The 19,594-nt window shown below is 44.3% G+C and overlaps 1 protein-coding gene across 1 annotated transcript; it reads left to right on the top strand.

Moving 5' to 3' along the window:
• Nucleotides 1-810: 810 nt before the first annotated feature.
• LOC128707762 (rhophilin-2) lies at nt 811-19,594 on the top strand. The gene is made up of 10 exons (XM_053802724.1): nt 811-867; nt 16,584-16,828; nt 16,925-17,078; nt 17,205-17,346; nt 17,437-17,648; nt 17,717-17,824; nt 17,901-18,045; nt 18,116-19,056; nt 19,155-19,307; nt 19,385-19,594. The coding sequence occupies exons 1-10, from the start codon at nt 811-813 to the stop codon at nt 19,592-19,594; spliced, it is 2,367 nt and encodes a 788-aa protein (XP_053658699.1).

Genomic DNA, 19,594 nt, shown 5'->3' with positions numbered 1-19,594 from the left:
GTTGGTGGGGTAGAAAGTGGTGCGGCGGCGGCTTGCGGCGGTGGTGTTGGTGGGGAGGGGAGGAGGCATCTCTGGAGCCGAGCGGCCTCACCACACTGCGCGCAACTGTTGGAGTCTACCCCAAACGGCGGGAAGAAGGCGTATCTCTGCATTTAAGCCCACAAGCGCAACAACAACACAACAGGGTGCGTCGTCGTCGTCGCCATCGTTTGTGCGCTCTCCCTTCAGTGCAAACTAAAAGCTTGCTCGCGACGGTCGTAGTTCGGTACCGGTGCCGACTCTCGGGAACGCTCGGACCGCCATAGGTGAAGAAGGACAAGCGTACGCGGAAAGGAACACAACAAAAAAGCTTCACATGTCGGAGGCGATACCCTCGGCGCATTATTCATTTCTCGTTTCCGTGCCTTTTGAACTAGTGGGTGCGTTTGTGTATATGTGTCTTTGAATGTAGAGAATAATAGGGAGGTGACCCATCGCTCTGTAGCAAGGCAAATCACATCAATCAACGTGCCAGTAGCGGATACAAGTGTAGTTCTGCTATACAACAGTGTGTTCTCCTGTGTGTCGTGTTTGTGTTGCTGTACGTATTTTTTATGTACTAAACGGAAGTTTGGTTTTATTAAACATATCCAAGTGTTGTTAAATCTGTTATGTGTGAGTGTTCGGTGTTGCAGTTCACGACGGTACAGAACCATCAATCAACCGCATAGAGAGAGGGTGTACGTTTCACCTTCACCGCTGCAAACCATTCAACCCGCCACAAACAACCGACACCGGTGACGGCCGGTGGTCTCGTACAGCGAACCAGAAATGGAAAGTGACGAGAAGGATCAAGTGAAAGAACCGGCACCGTTCTCCTACATGCGGGTAAGTAGCCGCTTGTGTGCTTCCCGCGTTGACGACAGCTAGAACTTCCCGGATGTGCGCTGAGAATTGAAAAGCAGCGAGCTTATTTCCATTGCCACAACCGGTGGCCGTTGTTGTTCCGCAGAAGCGTTCGTATTGAGTGTACAAGAACTAAACAGATAAGCGGGAACACAACCCCCATGGCACCACTACGGGTTTGAAGCAAAACAACACACGACCCTTGTTTAGCAGGTTGTTCTATTTGGATATCACTACGCATGAGACGAGCTACGGCGCTACATGCGTAACCTAGTGACTCAGCTCGGGTATTAGGTATCGGCTTTTCTATTTCCTTCTCTCTCTCTCTCTCTCTCTCTCTCTCTCTCTGTCGCACCACCTATGCCATCAGGCTTGTGGTGTACGTGTCTATTTAAAACCACGGCGAAGCCTTGCACAGCACCATATTCGGTAGAATTAGCTATGGATTTTGGAATCCACAGGTTGTCCTCAGGTCAATTGCGGCAGTCTATCAGGGTGCGCGTACGCAATCACGTGGCACACAACACTACTAGTCTTACCTTTCCTGTTAGCCTTGCTACGCAGTTGTGCACCGTTGTTGTAGCTGATGCTTATCGCCATATATATTCCCAACATCTCCCCGATGTTTCAGACCCCTCCCGCATCTAAACCGCCTTTGCAAATAAGATGTGTATTTACCGAAAAACCAAACGTGCACAATTTTGTCATGTAATCACGGGGGGATCAAATTCCTATATCTTTCCTCCTATATCTCCATCCCGATTCTGCTATTTCATCCAACCGGTGATTTCACGTACAATGCGATATCCAAGACTAGTGCTTTATCTTATCTGCGATTACTTGTCAGGGATGATGGCAGAAGGTTATGCGCCGTGCTGGAAGGTTGTGGAAGCAGTGTTTCTAGCACATTCTTCTAGCGTGGCCTTAGTCATCAGCTTACTCGAGATGATTTATGCGTCTGTTTGCTAGATGCTAAATGAGACATTAGGTACGATGATGTAAACCTTTGTCCAACTATGCCCTTGCGCAGGTTACAACACAAGCAGTAACAGTGTACGCTAGTGAGCTCACTGGCTCTCGTATCCGGCATATGTCTTCATCTTTGATTAATAATTCCCAACCATACCACACAGGGGCCCTATCTGGCAATCGATTCTTTAAGTTCTGTGTGTTAGATGACTCATTAAAGAAAACTAGAAACGAGCTTTTTCTTTAAATATAACTAAAACACAGATGGGTGAGGAAAGAGTCTATCATAAATGGATTTTTTACAAAACCTTCTTGGCCGCGTTCGAGAAGAAGATACTCAGAAGGATTTTTGACCTCGTACAATGGAAGAATCGCTACAATGACGAATTCTGCGAGGTGTAAGATGACTTTACTATCTTACAGCGAATAAGTCTTGACTGAGCGTCACCGATCATTGGATGCTGTGGTTTAAAGTAACGTGAACGAGAAGCTTCTGCATAACCACCACCGTATCCGGATGTTGAGGGTAGCAAAAAGAAGGGGAAGTAAGAAGAATAACCGATCCGATATGTAAATGAATCAGATCCAACTCCCGGCGTGTCCGCGCATGGGGAGCCGTAACCTCCCTCTAAGTAGCAACAGGTAACAATTCATCTTGCCTCCCGTGATTATCTGCCTTTTTGTTTTGTTTTAGTTATCGTTCACCTTCTATCCCGAGCCGTGTTAAGGTGGTACGCGCATAGGGCAATATACTCACTGCAGGCGGCGTTGAGACAATTATCTCAGAAAGTAGCTAATTGCCGCGATGCGGACGTTGCTCCTTGGGGTTGGTAGTATGATACGTAGGCCCTTCCTTGTTTCTGGCATGATACTTTCCAGCGGGAAACCAACGGAGCCCTTCGGAGATGGGGTTAAAGGCACTATAACCTGCAAAGGTATCTGTGCTGTAATAATCGTTATTACCCATTGATTAATGATGCTTTCGTTGCGGAACCGCAAGGAAAACCTTGATGATTTGAAAAGTAGGGGTAAAAAGACTGTTTTACTAGAATGGTATCAGTAACTCTAGAGTCTCGATGATGTATATACGAACGGAACACGTGTCACTACATCGATCAGCTCCATTGGAACAAATGAATTTCGATAAATACTTCAGCGGATTAGCATTCCAACGGAACAGATCGGTATAATCGGTGTATCATTTGTGTTTGTCTTTTGGATCTTATCTGCTATGTTTGTCTACAGTTCCGTACCCTAATCTCTTCAATGTCTTTCCTGTTCGCTGCTTAAAAACTTCTCGAGTGGGAATCAAGTAGTCTTTTAAACCAGCTTTTAAAGGGGCAAATAAGCCAATCGCACAGTTAAGCGTCCGCCCGGAGAGTGGGAGCACAAAACCGTAGGAACAGTGGTGCAATAACCCATGCCGTCCAAATCTGTAGCACCGCGTTGCGAGTGGAGATAGCATTTAAAGCACAACAATCTCTACACCTTGGTGCCTGGTTCTGCTTTACATCTTGGAACCCGCGTGTAACCCCGGGGTGGATTGTTAGGGATGCAAAAGGGATTTATGTCTCTGGTTTTTTTTCTGGAGAAACTTCAAAACACCCAGGCTAACTACACCCATTGTTACGTCGATACACACCCCACCTGAGGCACGCGCGTAAAGTTTCCACAAACAATGGACACGCCGAAACAACAAACGGCACCAACAAAAAAAAAAAACAATATGATGGTGGCAGTTTTTCTGCTTGAACACGCAAAACGCGCAGATGAAAACGTTTTGCGTTTTGCTGTTCACACATTCGTTTTTGCCAACCATCTCCGCCCCGGGTGTCCCATGCAAAGCCCGTACGGAGGTACCGCAAATGAGAAATGGAAATAAATTTGGGTGGAACTAAGTGTCTTGTCTAAGGCGGCTGGTGATGGTAGAGTACACGGAGGGTAAAACGATGGTCGCGTTTTAGGGACATAACAGCGCCACGGACATCAACAATGGTACAAATTTTATATCAATATTAAAAATACTGTTATAGTCATCTGTTGAACGGCTTCTGTTGAGCCAAATGATGTTAATCATGATTACAATTGAATTAATTGTCTAGATATAGATGTTACCCTTTATCAGTTCATCATGCTTATGATATTCATACGTCTGTCTTCAGGCGTAGTTTCAGTTGTGGTCAGATGTTGCTTATTTCCTTCCAAAAGCAATCCTCAATAGACGATTTTAAATGTCTTTGTTGAGAACTTAGCATTCTGATTATGGCACAAGTATATCTTCTAAGGTATAGGTATAGGATCTTTCAACTTCAGTTTCAAAAGTTTAGTCCAGGAATCCTCAGATATTCTACTGCCTTTTTATCCAACAAATATCATTCTTATTCGTTCGCTTTTATGCATTTGCATGGACATCTGTTGGACAGTTAGGTTGGTATTCTAAACAATGTATTCTAATTATCGGCCGGTTCAAAATTCTCTCCGGACCATACGCAGGGCTGACTGTGCAGCTACGGGTAAAAAAGGTCAAAGTAACTCAGCAATGGTAATAGGCCTGCTGGAGGTAGTTGTCCCCCTGATGAAGAAGATGCTTTTAAATATTGAACCATTTATTTAGAAGATATAGTATTATAATGCTATTTCTGATATTTCATGTTAGGTTTTCTTCTATTGCTAACAGATGTTAGTAAAACAAAATTCATAAAGCACATTCCACTTCCAGAGTGCTGAATTGAAGATTTCCGTACCGGCCGAAACATGCAGCTGCTGACTTAATGGTAGCTTTTCACGAATGGTGTATATCCCCATGTAGATTTCCTTCGAAAGCGAACGGCGCATTTACAACACAGTCGATGAGGGATGGGATTTTTTGTATGCAAGGGAGACCACGACGAAAGGGCGGATGCCATTACAGAAGCACGGGAATAGAGAAGGGAAATTGTTGAATGTTGTCCCGTTAGATCATGTGATGTGCATTGTTCAATTTTAGTATCGCTCTGTGTGTTTCTGTGTGTTTTCTAGAACGCAACAAACGGCATTCGCTCCTTGGTACGAATGTGTGCGAGTTGTGGTTAGCCGCAACCGACCATATCTAAAGCCAACAGAAAACAACCAGAAGTTGAGGTGCAGAGCGTGGATTACGAGGTAGCTGACGGTGGACGGTGCTATTTCGACACAGATTTTCCCATCCGTTATCGTTTGCACTACCTGGGGTCTTGGTTCCGCGGAGGGTGCTATAACTTATTATGGAATAGTTAGAGGAATTCTCTAGCACTTTACAAACGAGATTGTTTAGATAGATACCTGCATAAGATACACCTCTCTAATGAGATAGGAGGTCAAACCATGTCAAGCCATGACTTGGAGCTGATTAAGGAGAACACTTTAAGCGAAACGGTGTTTAAATGTGCTGACTAAATACGCAAACAAACCGAAACAATTAAGAACGTCCAACGTTTTGCGCCACCCTTACCCTTCTGATTGCCAGTCTGGGCATCTAATTTGAAATTGAAACAAATTTTCATCATCAGTGGAGAGCATCAACAATGAAAAGCGTTTTATGTTTTTCTCATGAAATCACCTCACAAACGCTACGCAAGAAATTCTGCTGCTAGTCTCGTTGAGGGGTTTGCTCAACACCAAGACGCACGTCATCTGACGGAGGGCATTGCGTATTCTCGAGATCTAGAAGTGAATAGTTTTCCCACGACAGTTTGGTTAGTTTTTCGCAACAGATATTGGTATATTTTATAACCTCTTGCATTATATGTGATATTGTTTACATCACACACATATAGCCCGGCATTTAACATATCCAAAACCTGATCTGAAGACCTTGGAATGTAAATGTCTGGTTTAAAGGTTTAGTTGAAAAGCACTTTTCCTTCTTTATGATATGACTCATCGTCCTGTCAACGCGTCCGGGAAACTCTGTTACTGCATCGCGCACAAAAGTATATGACCTTTTCAGAAGCAAAAAAAAAAAAAAACAGGTGCAGGCTGATGGCGTAACACACCAGCAACATAGGAAAACCTGCACCGAGCATCCTGGATACGATCGACCCGCCCTTCCCAGATGGGTTGGGTGCATAATTATTTGGTTCCCCGTACCTTCCCAGACCACCGTGCTTTTCAATATAATTTCCAACATTTCCATCTCCAGACACCACAAAGGACCACGATGTGGTCTCCCGATGCCGAGTCTTGTAACCCGTTACAATACCCGCAAAAGCTCATCTCGCGCAATAGTGCGCGGTTGTTTTTCTATTCTACAAGAGGTTCGGTTTTCATTTTATTCACTCCCCGGGAGTTTCAGGGGCAAAACGGCAAACCCACGGGAAATAAGGGGTAGCAATCGCTCGCCATCGGTGCAGTGATCGAGCGCACTGTAGCTGGGCGAGCGTGTTGGAGCGGAACCGACCGTGCAAATGGTGATGAAAATGGTGGAAAGCCGCGCCCGGCACGTATCGCTTCCGATTGTTTATGATGAGAGCGTTCCCGCGGGTACGATGTGTAAGGGATTGAAACATTGTGCGAGCAACAGATCCAGCAAATTGCTTTCTGGCATACATACGCTACAGTTTGGCCAATACAGAACATCACGGAATCGGTGATCAAGATTAGATAATTTACAACGGCCGCAGCAAAATAAAGCGGAGCTTCTTATGATGTAAATTTTCGTAACGTGTTCATTTTCATTCTGTCAGCAAACGTGTTTCTCACCGGTACTGAACCTGCCAAGGCCATGGTGGAGGTGTGAGATGGGTAAGGGCACAAAAGGTCGGCAGCCCACGATGTATGGTGAAATAAAGGAACATGCGCAGCCTGGCAGACTGGTTGCAGTGTGCGATAAACATCACCAACAGCAGGTGAGGTGTTGTTATCGAATGGTCAAGAACCGTCTGTCTGATAATGGACAAGATATCGAATATTAAACATGTAATGGGAAATGGAGTAGGCGTCAGTGAGGACATATCTCATCACTTAACTACAAAGTAGTATTTTTCCCACAATCAAATGTATGTTTAAATTGATGAAAATTACTTTTAAATGACTTTTTATTTATGCATGGCTAAAAAAGATGTGTGGGGCTAGGAATTTAGTAGGTAAACAGTTGCTAATTTTGCAAAGATGTTTCAGACATCCTATTCCATTGCTACCAAAGTCGTTCTACAGTCATGTGTCCATCGAGATAGGTTTAACAACATCTGGACATACAACTGAGGAAATTGTTACTAAAGACGTTACTATTATATTAAGTCACAAATATGATGCAGAAGATTAACCAGGTGACGGAGAATCGTGACCATGTCGTCCAAAAGCAGATTATCCAATAACTTCACTTCAATAATATATTGAGATTTAGTCCTCGATCATCGGTGCTTTAGACTTAATTCCAAAGATACTGTGGGAACCCCTTTCGAGATAGATTAGTATTTTTTCTTGTACACATTCTGTGCAACTAGAATTGATTCGCAATTTTTTATTAACTTATTGTACACTATATCTGTATGCTTTTTTCTTATTTAGAGCACGTTGATACTTGGACTGTTTTATTGTTAACCACACGTACTGTACTGTATTTTTACGGTTAACTTTATCAAGTCGATACTATCCATTGCCGATGTCTACAGCTTATACATCTTCACGATTACAGAGTTTCCTCTCCAAAATAATCGGATGTCTCGGCAAATTTACCAGCGTATTTTCGACCTACTAACCTCGTACACTACCGGAGCAAACCCGATGCAAATGCCATCTCGCTGCCAGCTACGCGTCTTCATCTTGCCATCGAATAATGAGCAGCACCCAGACTGTTCCAACATCACCCACCGGCACAACGTCAAGCAGTGCAGCCGTTGGTGTGCAAAAGGCAAACGGAAACGGCATGGAATCAATTGGACGGGAAATTGGGAACAATGTTATGGTGTACGATTGTTTTGCTTGCCTTGTTGGTGGTGTTTGCCTTCTTATTCGTGTAATGACCACTACGGTTGCTACTCGCCCGGAAATGCGGAAAAGATCGAAATGACCTTCTTTTTGCTCTGCTGGGTTGTTGGTTAGGATGATTCCCCTGAAGGGGTAGAAGGCGAAGGGCGTAAATGCTTCTTACTAGCAATACGCCCTCGGCCGGACACAGATGAGTCGAAAGGTACGTAGCATTAGGGAAAATACCAGAAAATACAAAAAAAAAACGAAATACATTCACTTCATTCGCTCTTCCTTCTTGACTTTGACTTTGGAGAGTGTCGAGTGGGTAATTGAAGAAGCGACTTTTCGAACCGTTCACCCTCTATGCAAAAGTAACTGACTACCGCGGAGTAGCTTTATAAATACTAGTGATGATCGTTATGCTATTTATTTGTCTTTCCACTTCATCTGCGCTCGTCTTCAGGACTCCCTCGCAAGCTTTGTCTAAAGTTTATGACCGATTCCCTTGCTGCTTTGCTTAGGCTTGGAGCTTTCTCCTCTGTACTGTCCACTTAAGAAGATGATTGACCGTTCGCTTTGTAGGTGAAGAATGGAAAGGAACTAGTGGTTCATATACACGCATGTGTTCCTCTTCAGTTCAGTAGCGCCCTCCGGTACATTGAGGTGGAATGCAATCTAAATAATTCCATCTTTAGCTTTCAAAATGCAGGGTTTTCATGTTCATTAGAGCTGATGATGGGAACATGTTACAAATTTGGTGACTGGTCCTAAACAACTTTAAAAATTGAAGACACCTCCATGTTGTCCATGATATTGATATGTTCTTACAAGAGTTGAAACGGAAAACCCTGCACAATAGGAAAAAAATTGCATGATGTACAACAAGCGAAAGTTAAAGCGTGTGCTTTATCCGCACGAAGAAAGCACGTCCTATCTATATTGATTTATTAAATCAACCATTTTGTGTTCGAGCTCTTTCCGATCTCGAGGGTCGGGCCTGGTGTTGGCTGGCAACCCTGCAAACCACTACGGTTATGCGTTATAAAACTTTGGCCGCGCATAGTGATCTACTTCGAAGCCCGAAGATCGTAACCAACGCGCTCGTGCGCCCTCCCTTACCATCCACAACTCCCTTTTTCTAGCGCGGTACACTTTCTTTCGCTCTCCTTCTATACCCTCGTTTTGTGTTTCCCCTCCGGTAACCGGAACGATGAACCGGGAGTCCATTCGATGAGCGAGACTCTCTCGCGCACACGCCATCTACACCAGTTTGTGTGCACCGGGTGTATGGCATCGTCCACTTGGTTGGCCGTGCGGTCTCCACATTTCACCGCACGACGTTATGCAAGACGGTTCAGTTTTCGGTGGGTTCCGTACCGTGATCTCACATTCTCAATCCGTGGTTCGGTTTTTTTTGTTTGCGTGCTCTGGGGCGTTATCGTGTAGTGTGTTGTTCGGTGGTTTTGCTCCGTAGTTTCTCTGGAATACTACACCATTCGGTTCCGCTTCACATTGACTTTGAAAATTTCAAAGCCAAAAACGTTACGATCTTGTTGCAATCATCCCCCCATGTGTTTTACGCTTGATGTACTCGCATGTGATCCGGCATTGTGTGTGTGATTTGTGCGTTGAGTGAATAACGTTGTTACTAAAATATAAAAAAAAACCCGAATAAACTATTTTAGAACGACGAAAGACGGAAAGACGTTAAATTCTAAACTACCACACAACAGATACCCAAGCAATCATAACCTCAAAACCTCAATCAACCACAGGAACAATCACCAAGAAATCTAGTTTTTTTTTCCAGTTGCGTTCCACTCGCTCAAATGTTTTGTTTTTGTGAACCAATTGCTGGAGGCTCATATCTCATACTTTTCTCATACTTTTTACTCATACTCATACTAAAACTCCCATTAAACGTACAAGACTTTGACAGTGGTTTGTACAGGACAATGTCTGAGTGTGCTATAAACTGTTTGGTGCTGCCAAACCAGTCAACCGCGGCTCTAAACCGTTCGCGCATCGGAATAAAGTGTCGATCAGCTACACCGGAAATGGTCTTTTGTCTTCTTTCTTTAATCACGTTCGTTCTTCGACTGCTGGTGATGATGGTCATCGCGGGTACCGTTGGGCTGTAACTGATCATGCTCACCGTGCCATGGACAGACAATCAAAGCCACTTCGTGTGCTGCTCGAGACAGCAGTGGTATCTCGGTGTCCATTTCCTTTTACTTGCAAGAACTTATAAATAAAAGTATCTTGGTTTTTGTGGTGTGTGTGTGTGTTTTAGTGTATTTTTTTAACCAACACCTTAGGAACGTGTGACCGACGGTGTGAGGTAGAGAATTTGTTGAAACGCACTACAATTTATTATTGCTTTTGAAAACAGTGTCAACAGCGTGAAGGGAAATGATTCAATTGTGTTGGCATTTCGATGGTTGGGAACATTTTTGCAACAAAACAACGGGATGAAAAGTGTGCAAACTGAGTTCAAATTACAGCCGCTGTTAACGATGTTACACTAAAGTGGCATCTCATTCTTCACGATCAAACGTTTTACTTACGCTGGAGCCATAAAACAATCAACCAAAAACGAAAGGAATATCCGATTGAAACAGTTCGATTTCAGTCCAGACGTTCTCTTTTGTGATGCAGAATGGAAAAAGGGAAACTAAGAACAACAGTAGTGTAGCAAAAAGACGTAACAAATGGAAAGCAACTTCACGAAAAGCGCTAAACAGCAATTACACTATAGAAGAAAAATAAAACGAATATAAAACGACCTTGCAATACCCAAAAAGAAACAAAGATTTTGGTAGAAGATTGTAAAAGAAAAGTTGAAAAGTTGTCTTTTTATAGATATCTCAATAGATATATGTCTTCCCGTTCGATGATATTGGCAGTCAAAAACAAACTGTATACAATCAGAATGACATACCCAAAGTACAGAGAAATCTTAATATCCTCTACTTCATGTTGTCCATTTTTGGGGAGGGGTTTGTTATTTCCCGTATTTAAATTAAAATGGCTAAACGCTTCTGGAGGTTAGATGATCACCATTTCAGCATCCCGAGTTACATCGTCTACCGTACTCCGGAAATTAGTTTTTGTAGCCAGAAAGAAAAACGAAAAACGAAGGAAAGAGAGTTCCGTTTGAACGGCTTCAGATTGGATAGATACAGGAAATAGAAAGAATGTGAGTTCTTGAGCATTCAAGCTGAGATTTTTGGTGATCTGAGATGTTTGCTTCTAGCAAGAGAATGGAGTTCTAGTGCTCGTACTCGAGTACTGCAGGATACAATATGATATGAGTTACACATCTTCCGCCATATTCCTCGACTAATGACGTCTAAGTTTACCGTTTTTAATAGTGTTGGATACTTCCTTTTACGGCTCACCCAAAAATACTTAACCTCAAATTCCGTTCTAGCGTTTTGTTTTGAAGCTATGTTTACTTTTAACATTTTTGAGTCGCCTGCCATAACCAAACTCCAAAAGCGAGTGTACGTGTAAGGGAAGCTTGCGACTACGGGAAGGAAAAACAAAAATCCTCCGTTACGGGAACCGTTGAGCAACCGCCTAGGTTAAAATGCTTTTAAAGCCCTTAAACATTCCGGACATGCATGTCGATTTAGCCATACCGAAGGAATCGCTTTGTGGAGGAGGTGTTGGAGAAAGTGTTGAAGAGGAGGGTTGATGGGTAGTAAAACCTCCACGCGGGGTGTGAAGGGCCCGAGAGAGCTTTGGCGGACGGGAACTATCACACCTGCAGCGGCACTCGAAGCTGTGTTGTTGGGGAGCATATTAGGCATTGCTACATAACACCGCTCGCGGTGTCTGCAGTTGAAAGTGTTTCCTGAAATAAAGTATAATAAATTAACTACCTCACTAGTGTTTCCTGCCGGGTAACGAAGAAGAACAAAAGAATTGTGTTTTAGTGCGATAGTGAAGCGTTTTGTGTTGCGGTTGGAAAGTAGAAATAGTAGTTTGCGACTACTCAGTAACTGTTCACGGATGTTATATATTATTATATTGTTACATGCTCTTTTATGTGTAGCTTAATCTTTTAAATCAACTAGAACATTGTTAGTGTTACTGTGTGCAATTCGTTCGAAGAATCAGTGTTGGTTCTAAAAGTTCAGAGAGTTTTAGGCAGCTGCAACGCAAGTCTGCAAGTCTGCACGAGCCGTCCACCATCATGGGTTTTTTGCAAGATTTACAACTAAAGGTATTGTATGAGAAAGTATTACAGCTATACGACTTCCGTATTCCGTACTATTTAACACGGTGCTCTACATTCTGGTACTTCCCACCTAGTTAGATTAATTCATTGTATAAATTAAGTAAGAGTATTTCAGTTTTCCGACTATCTTCCCAAAACGTTGTGCTAGTTTTAATCAATTAAGTAAATATTAAAAAAAAAACCAAGAAATTCACCTCGATTGATATGACGTGGAGCAACTCTATTCGTATCTATGTGTAATACTAATAAATTAAGTAAAACATAAAAAAAACTTAATGAAATTGACCTTGAGTTAGATGACGTGGAGCTTGCTCTGCTCGTATCGCGTTTCACGTACATTCCGAACCGAACGATCGTCCATTGGCCTCATTTGCTGACCCAGCTGGATCTTACGTGGGCGTAGGCCAAGGTTCCTCCTCAGAGATCATTGACGTAATCGATCGTCGACAGGCGATTCGTCTAGTGTTGGATGAATCTGATTCAAATTTATGAATCAGAATGTAGTTTTGAACTGAATGAATGAATCTGATTATTTACTTCAAGAATCATGCATCATCCAAGTTTTATGACCTTCACCTATGAGCCGAACTAATATTTCGCTTTAGGTCCTCAAGGGGAATGAATTTACACTGTACTGAGAGTTTATCAATCTTTGGAGAGTTAATTCCAGATATGAATGACTCCTCGCTAATGATTCATATTAATTAACCCTTTTCAAAAGATTTATTAGGTTGACAACTAGATTCATCTTCTTCTTCAATTCTTCGAAAAGCAGAAGTTTGTAGTTTCATGAGCTACCATTTCACTGTGAACAAGTTTTGTTTAGGTACTACTTGTTGTGGTATTATTTCTACGACTAGAAATATTTTCAAGGTGGTTGAAAACTAAAACCTGGAGTTATCAGTCAAACCCTAACACCTTTAACAGTACCTTTAAACGATAATTTGTCACAATTCTTCACTTCGTACAATGTCGATGAACTCAGTGTCTAATCTAACGCGCGTCTTAAAACCGGCACCAACTGCTTGTTTTAATGCAAATTTATAATAACTCAACCGTTGCAAAATGCCTCTTTTTTCATTCGTCGCGGCTTTGATTTCTTTGCGTCGTCAAAGGCGTTAATGTTACGCCTCTCCTATCCAAGGTTATCATCATCACGGTGTGCCGGCCTCTCATCCCTAGTTGGGGATCGTTATAAGTTGTATCTTGTGGTGTTGTTGTAGTTTTTTTTTTCTCATTCGCATCCGCCAATGCCAAACTTTCATTTCATTTCGAGTAAAACTCTCGTTTGTGCGCAAGGGAAGTCTAATTGATGGGGTTTTTCGCTTTTTTCGCGTGTGTGTGTGTGTGAAGGGTGGTACATTTTTGTTGTTTTGCGAACGCAACGTGCTTCAGTTCCTTCTAGTCAATTTCGTACCTGTTGGAGCGTAAATCATTATCATCTACCAAGATTCCCCCCACCGAAGCGGCAAACGAGCATGGCGGCAGTGAGTGCAACAATGCGCAATGTGCCGTGGTGGCATGAAAGTAAACAGTGCGTACTTTTACTCTATTTTCACTTGTGTATGGATGTATCGTTTTGCGCCTGTGCTAATTGGAAAGCTCATATTTAGTTGCTATTATCGGACGATATTAGTGCGCATGTAAACCGTATTGTTATCGAGATCTTGGTTGCGAAGTTTTAGCCGTTCCGCCATCTTTTTGTGGAGATACGTAAAAGGGGCTTACTAGAGATAATTGACCGTTTGCAACCTGGGCTGGAACGGCAATACAACAATACATTTATATCTAAGGCAGTGGAAGTCATCGCAAATCTCAGTAGATGAATTGAGCTTCAATTGCTCAACATTACTATAATTCCATCACAAATCCCAGTGTTACAACAGACGCTAAACTTTCTTATGTCAGCATATGATATAAGAAGCATAGCAAGTAAAAGATTGAGATATTTTCTACGACCTGCTGATGTTTAGATTCTGATCAAGATTTTTTAAAGACATCAACTCACATTTCTATCCATCTCTGTGACAAAATTAAATTTACTCTGGTCACTTTTTTATTCATCTGGCCCAATAAAGTCCACACACTTGACACAATTTTGCCATCTAGTAATAGATCGTAATTGAGTTGAGTTGTTGGTTACCTGCTTATCGCAATCGTACAGCCTCCAAGTCCCTCCACATTTGCAGAACGGAACAGCTAAAGCCCATGTTCAACGCAAACATGGGCAAAGTGGGCAGGAATGGATGTTACACATTGCGCACTGCTAAATTCAGGCTAATGTGGCGCAATGGAAGCAAAGAAGTGGACGCCACAGGAAAACAAAGATTTTCGTTCGCAAAGAATAGAAACAACAGTGGAAAAGAGAAAGCGAAAAGATGGAAGAGTACCGGGGGTTGCGTTGTCAGAAGTGAATGGGAAAAAAAACCAGTTAACCACTCCAGAAAAGCGGGATGCAAGTCGGCTGAAGCACTAGCTGTGCTTACCGCCACGTTGTTCGACGGTTTTCGAAGCGGCGCCGGAATTGGGTCAAGAAATGATTGGGCAGGATTTATATTGCTGCCGCAGTGCTCACTGAGTTGTTCCAATTCTTGGAAGCGGCTTAGCGAAGGGAAAGAAGACCTCTTCTATACACTCCCCGCTAAGAAGATCTCGGAGATGTCCACCTTTAGCACCGTGCCTAAAAACATTACCTTTCGCAACACCCTAACCCATTGTAGCGACCACGGTTCGCGTTGAGGTGCGGAATGTTATATATCCTGAAGACGTGTCTTGGTCCCATGTCCAGCGCAAGAAAACTCCCTTTTTCGCCATTATTATCTTTCATCATCATCAGTGCTTCCCGGCTTATTACGCAGCGCGCCCATAATGCTTGCGATTACACACTCAACACACAACATCCCCCATCCTCCATACGTAATGCGCGGCGTATCCAAAACCACCATTATTCTTGGCCGCTGCCAAAGTGTGCCAACGTTCCCGTTTCTTCCGCTTTGATTTTTTTTCTCCTGCACCACCAGGAATCTTGCCTCGAGATGACGAGCTAGTGACCCATTTAATCGGTCCACTTCCAGGAACTCCAGCCTCCAGGCTGTGGGGTGTTTCGGGCATAGCGAGGGCATTAGTTGGGTTTCATTCCGTATAATAGCTCTCGTCCCCGTCTCTTCTGCTAACGGTTTTTTTTTCTACTTGCCACCTTGCGGAAGATCTTCGGCATCGGTGTCATGCGCGCGTATATTACGAAATAGGACGCGCTAGATGGCGTAACTATGCCATCAGACCATTTCTGGGGAAGGGAATTGTGTCTCGGTGGTGAGGACCCATCGGTACCGTATCTAATCGTAAGGCAAAATCGTCTCTTGTTCCCGCTCATCTCCAGAGCTTTGATTGTCCGCGGGCGACAGGTTATTGGGCGGTTCTCCCCCCTCCACATATGGGTAGATTCCATCTCTAATCGCATCTCAGCTACTTTATATGCGGATCAGATACGCATTAAAGCTAAAACATTAGTGGAGACATTTTTGTATCCGGATGCGCAATCTCGTATGTTAAGCGCGTTGGGCAATGAATATTCCCTCCAAAAATTTATCAACAAAAAACAAACAAATACACACATACAGGCAATAAACTACAGGACGCAACATGGGTGTTTCCTCCTTATGTCTTGATTCCAACCGCGAGCATTAAAGGTGCTTTCTCTCCACGAGCAAAAACAACACCAAAATCCCAGTAGATTGGGCCGGCACAACGTTGTGGACATTATGTTTTAAGCTTCCTGCGTAGTTTCTCAACGATCGTGCGTTAACGCATGGGAAACCTGCACTGGGGGGGACTTAATATCATTGTGGTCTCTTCTTCTCCCGATCTGGGAGATGTTGGTTCGTTATTGTCGGATAGACGAATGTGTTTCTCGATAAGGGAATGTTGTTTTTTCTTTCGAGCTTTGGCTGTCATTCACCACAACGGTGTGCTATTTAAGCGAACCGGTAAGAAACCTGCCGACATTTTTGTTGTTGTCTTACGTGAGACAAAGCATACCCGTGCGCACGACAGATCGTTAGCTGAGATAAAGGTGATGCCACCCGGTCTTGCGTAACGTCCCGTTCCCAAGCGGTTTGTGTGATAGTGTGATGTAGTGTACACCAAGAAGATGACACCTTGCCGTGCCATTTCAGCGCGTTGTTAGTATGCAAAACAAAAGCAGAAGTCACTTATAGCGGTTTTCCAAATGAATTCTACCAATGCGTTAAAGTTGGTGAAGAAGCAGCTAATTTGATTAGTCGATTTGACAAAAAAGTACCTAAATAACAGATTACGCAAAAGGTGTTCCCCGGACATGTGGTTTTTATTTGACTTTTACATCCACTCACGTCTTCTGGGACTGAAATCGAATATCGCATTACCCACACAACATGTCGCACAATGCACACTAAGACGACAACTTTTCCAACAAAACACACTGCGGGTCCTTCCAGTTCTGACAGCTTATCATGCCACCGCTGTTACAGAAGGCACTAATATTTTTTTTTATATTTGACTCCCTTTCACGTTGCAGGGATCGGATCCACGGGTGGCTACTTGTCGCGGTAAGCTGCAAAGCAAACGGTGCAAGTTAAACCAGGAAATCAACAAGGAGCTACGCCTCCGAGCTGGTGCAGAAAACCTTTTCAAGGCCACCACAAACAAGAAGCTCAAGGACACGGTAGCGCTAGAGCTGAGCTTCGTCAACTCTAACCTGCAATTGCTGAAAGAACAACTATCAGAGCTGAACTCCTCCGTCGAGATCTACCAGAGTGAAGGGTAAGAGTGACCATCGCTCCCAGTACGCAACCGGATCCGTTTACTGCTCGCATAATACCATAATAAAAAACCCACATTTATAACCTTTACTTTCAGTCTCGACTACGTTATACCGATGATACCGTTGGGGCTGAAGGAAACGAAGGAGGTCAACTTTATGGAACCATTCTCAGACTTTATCCTGGAGCACTACAGCGAACCGTCACACATCTATGAGGATGCAATTGCGGACATTACCGATACAAGACAGGTATGCAAACTTCAACCACGTTTTCCTCCCTTTTGCCACTCTGTTTTCTTTTTTGTCGCACTCTTCTCTGGTTACGATTGAATGAACAGCGAAAGACACTGGACTAACTTTCGAATCGCATTTTAGGCCGCAAAAACACCAACCCGAGATGCGCAAGGTGTATCGCTACTGTTCCGCTACTACAACCTGCTGTACTATGTCGAGCGACGCTTCTTTCCGCCGGATCGTAGCTTGGGTGTGTATTTCGAATGGTACGATTCACTGACAGGTAGGTGGAATCTTGGTGCCGGTAGAATAGGAACCGTGCGGAGGAAGGTGACGCGCGCTAGCAATAGGTAATTTTTACGCTACGTTACAGGTGTGCCATCGTGCCAGCGGACGGTTGCGTTTGAGAAGGCGTGCATTCTGTTCAACCTGGCCGCGATCTACACGCAGATCGGTGCCAGGCAGGACCGGTCGTCGGAGAAGGGTCTGGATGCGGCTGTAGATAACTTTCTGCGAGCGGCCGGCGTTTTTCGACACATCTTTGATACGTTCACGAACGCACCCTCGATGGATTTGAAACCTCAGGTATGTATATTAACACACCGAGCTGGTTGTAGATGTCTTAATAGGTAAAGTTATGGCCGCATTTCTAGGTTTTGGAGGTGCTAGTCGCGCTAATGCTCGCCCAAGCTCGCGAGTGTCTGTTTGAGAAGTTGCTGCTACAAGTGGAAAATCTACCAGCCGGTAGAGACTGCATGCAGGTGGGTAGGACTGTTCAGCGCCAAAAACTTTGAACGAAGTTTGATACGTGTACTTAACCATTCTTGCTAATTTTAGAATCATCGTGATTTATCCGGTGAAGCGACTCAACTGGCACTGGAATATAGGGAAATTCATCAGATAATTCACAGCAACGATGCCCATACTTATCTGCCCGAATGTTGGGCCGGTCTGGTACCGCTCAAGTCCGAATACTATAAAGGTAAGATAATCCTTACCAACAGGCAAGGTGAAAGCAAGCAGTAACATTTTCATTACTTTCCAATCATCAGCACTGGCACACTATCACGCTGCAAAGACGAAAACTGGAACCGGCAGCACGAGTGACGAAGGTACGCTTATCAGCAACACCAGTACCAACAATCGCTGCAAGCAACGTTACGGTCGTGGTCTCGAGCCAAAGGACACGTTCATCTTCGACGAAACATCGTTCGAATCAGACCTGGACCCGACCGCCCTCAGGCGGGCTCACCTGCGTGAGTCATTGTCTAGTCACGAGGAAGCACAACGGCTGCAGCGTATGTGCCGCGAGCTGAAGAACAAAATTGCCTTGTCGAAGGTGCTGAACTACGCGCACGAGCGCACGAGTGAGGAGCTGGAGGAGATGGACCTGGACCGTAGTTGTACCGTTAGCTCGAACCTATCGTCCGCACTGGACGAACCGGACCTGGACGTGCTGGACGTGACACTGAATGCAACGTCCAAGTTTACGATCTCGCTGACCGGGCCCGACTTTACCATGCACAAAATCGAGGATCCGTTCCGGAAGCTCGGTCCGATTGCGATCTTCTCTGCCCGGCGCCACTGGACGGCACCGCGCAGCGTCCGGCTGCAGAAGGGTGGACCATCGTTTATGCTCGGCGGTGGCACGCTGGATCGCCGACAGCCGTACCGGGATAAGGTCAGTATTGGGAATAGTAGCAGCAGCCGAAGCAGCAGCAATCAGCCGCAACGTAACCAGTCCGGCCGGTGCTGTGGCGAGTGTGCCAACAAGACAAACTACTACAACGATAGCCGGGCGTGTGAGGTTTGCCTAAAGGATGTGTGCAACGTGTCCGAGCGCGAGTTCCGGGAGCTGAAGCTGCAGGACAGTGAGCAACAGGCGCACAGTGCAGACAGTGAAGATGGTAGGGATATTAGCAGCTTCGGGTTTAACGTACGGGGCGATGCACCTGTCATGATATCGACGGTGGAAATCAATTCCCTGGCAGATGTGAGTTTTCCAATTAGTTCACCTGACCTTGTTTTATTGACCTAATTTAAATCCTGTTTCTTTTAAACTGCAATTTTCCATTTCCTTCAACTTTAAAGCTTGGTGGCATTAAGGAAGGTGACTTTATCGTGGAGCTGTGCGGTGTCGACGTTAAATGGTACACACTGCAGCAAGTACTGAAACTCATTCGCAACTGTGAAAACAGTCTTGAACTGAAAGTCATCACACCGATGGATCGAAACTATCTAAAGGTACAAGTAACTCTTTACCATACACTCTCAAGTACACCAAACTAACGGAATGTTCTTATCCTTGCAACATGTTGCAGCCCATGGCGATGAGTCACAGCAGCAAGGGTTCCATCTCGACGCTGTCCGGCAGCTCGTCCGGTATCTCATCCGGAGCACCGTCCCCAACCGGCACCACGACGAAATCAACCAAGACCCGCTCGAAGCTGGGCAAAACGCGCCTTAGTAGCTTTACCTCGGGCAACTGGAACCCGTTCCGGCGAACGCAAAGCTTGGGCAAGATATTCTAA

The sequence above is a fragment of the Anopheles marshallii genome, chromosome X, assembly GCF_943734725.1.
Source record: "Anopheles marshallii chromosome X, idAnoMarsDA_429_01, whole genome shotgun sequence".
In the NCBI taxonomy this organism is placed as follows: Eukaryota; Metazoa; Arthropoda; class Insecta; order Diptera; family Culicidae; genus Anopheles; species Anopheles marshallii.
This window is presented reverse-complemented; position numbering and strand designations above follow the sequence as displayed.

Bases quoted from the DNA above. Each gene is read 5' to 3' on its own strand.
- LOC128707762 (XM_053802724.1), top strand. From the start codon at position 811: ATGGAAAGTGACGAGAAGGATCAAGTGAAAGAACCGGCACCGTTCTCC. The intron at 17,079-17,204 runs GTATGCAAACTT...ATCGCATTTTAG, and splicing joins ACATTACCGATACAAGACAG to GCCGCAAAAACACCAACCCG. The intron at 18,046-18,115 runs GTAAGATAATCC...TCCAATCATCAG, and splicing joins CAAGTCCGAATACTATAAAG to CACTGGCACACTATCACGCT.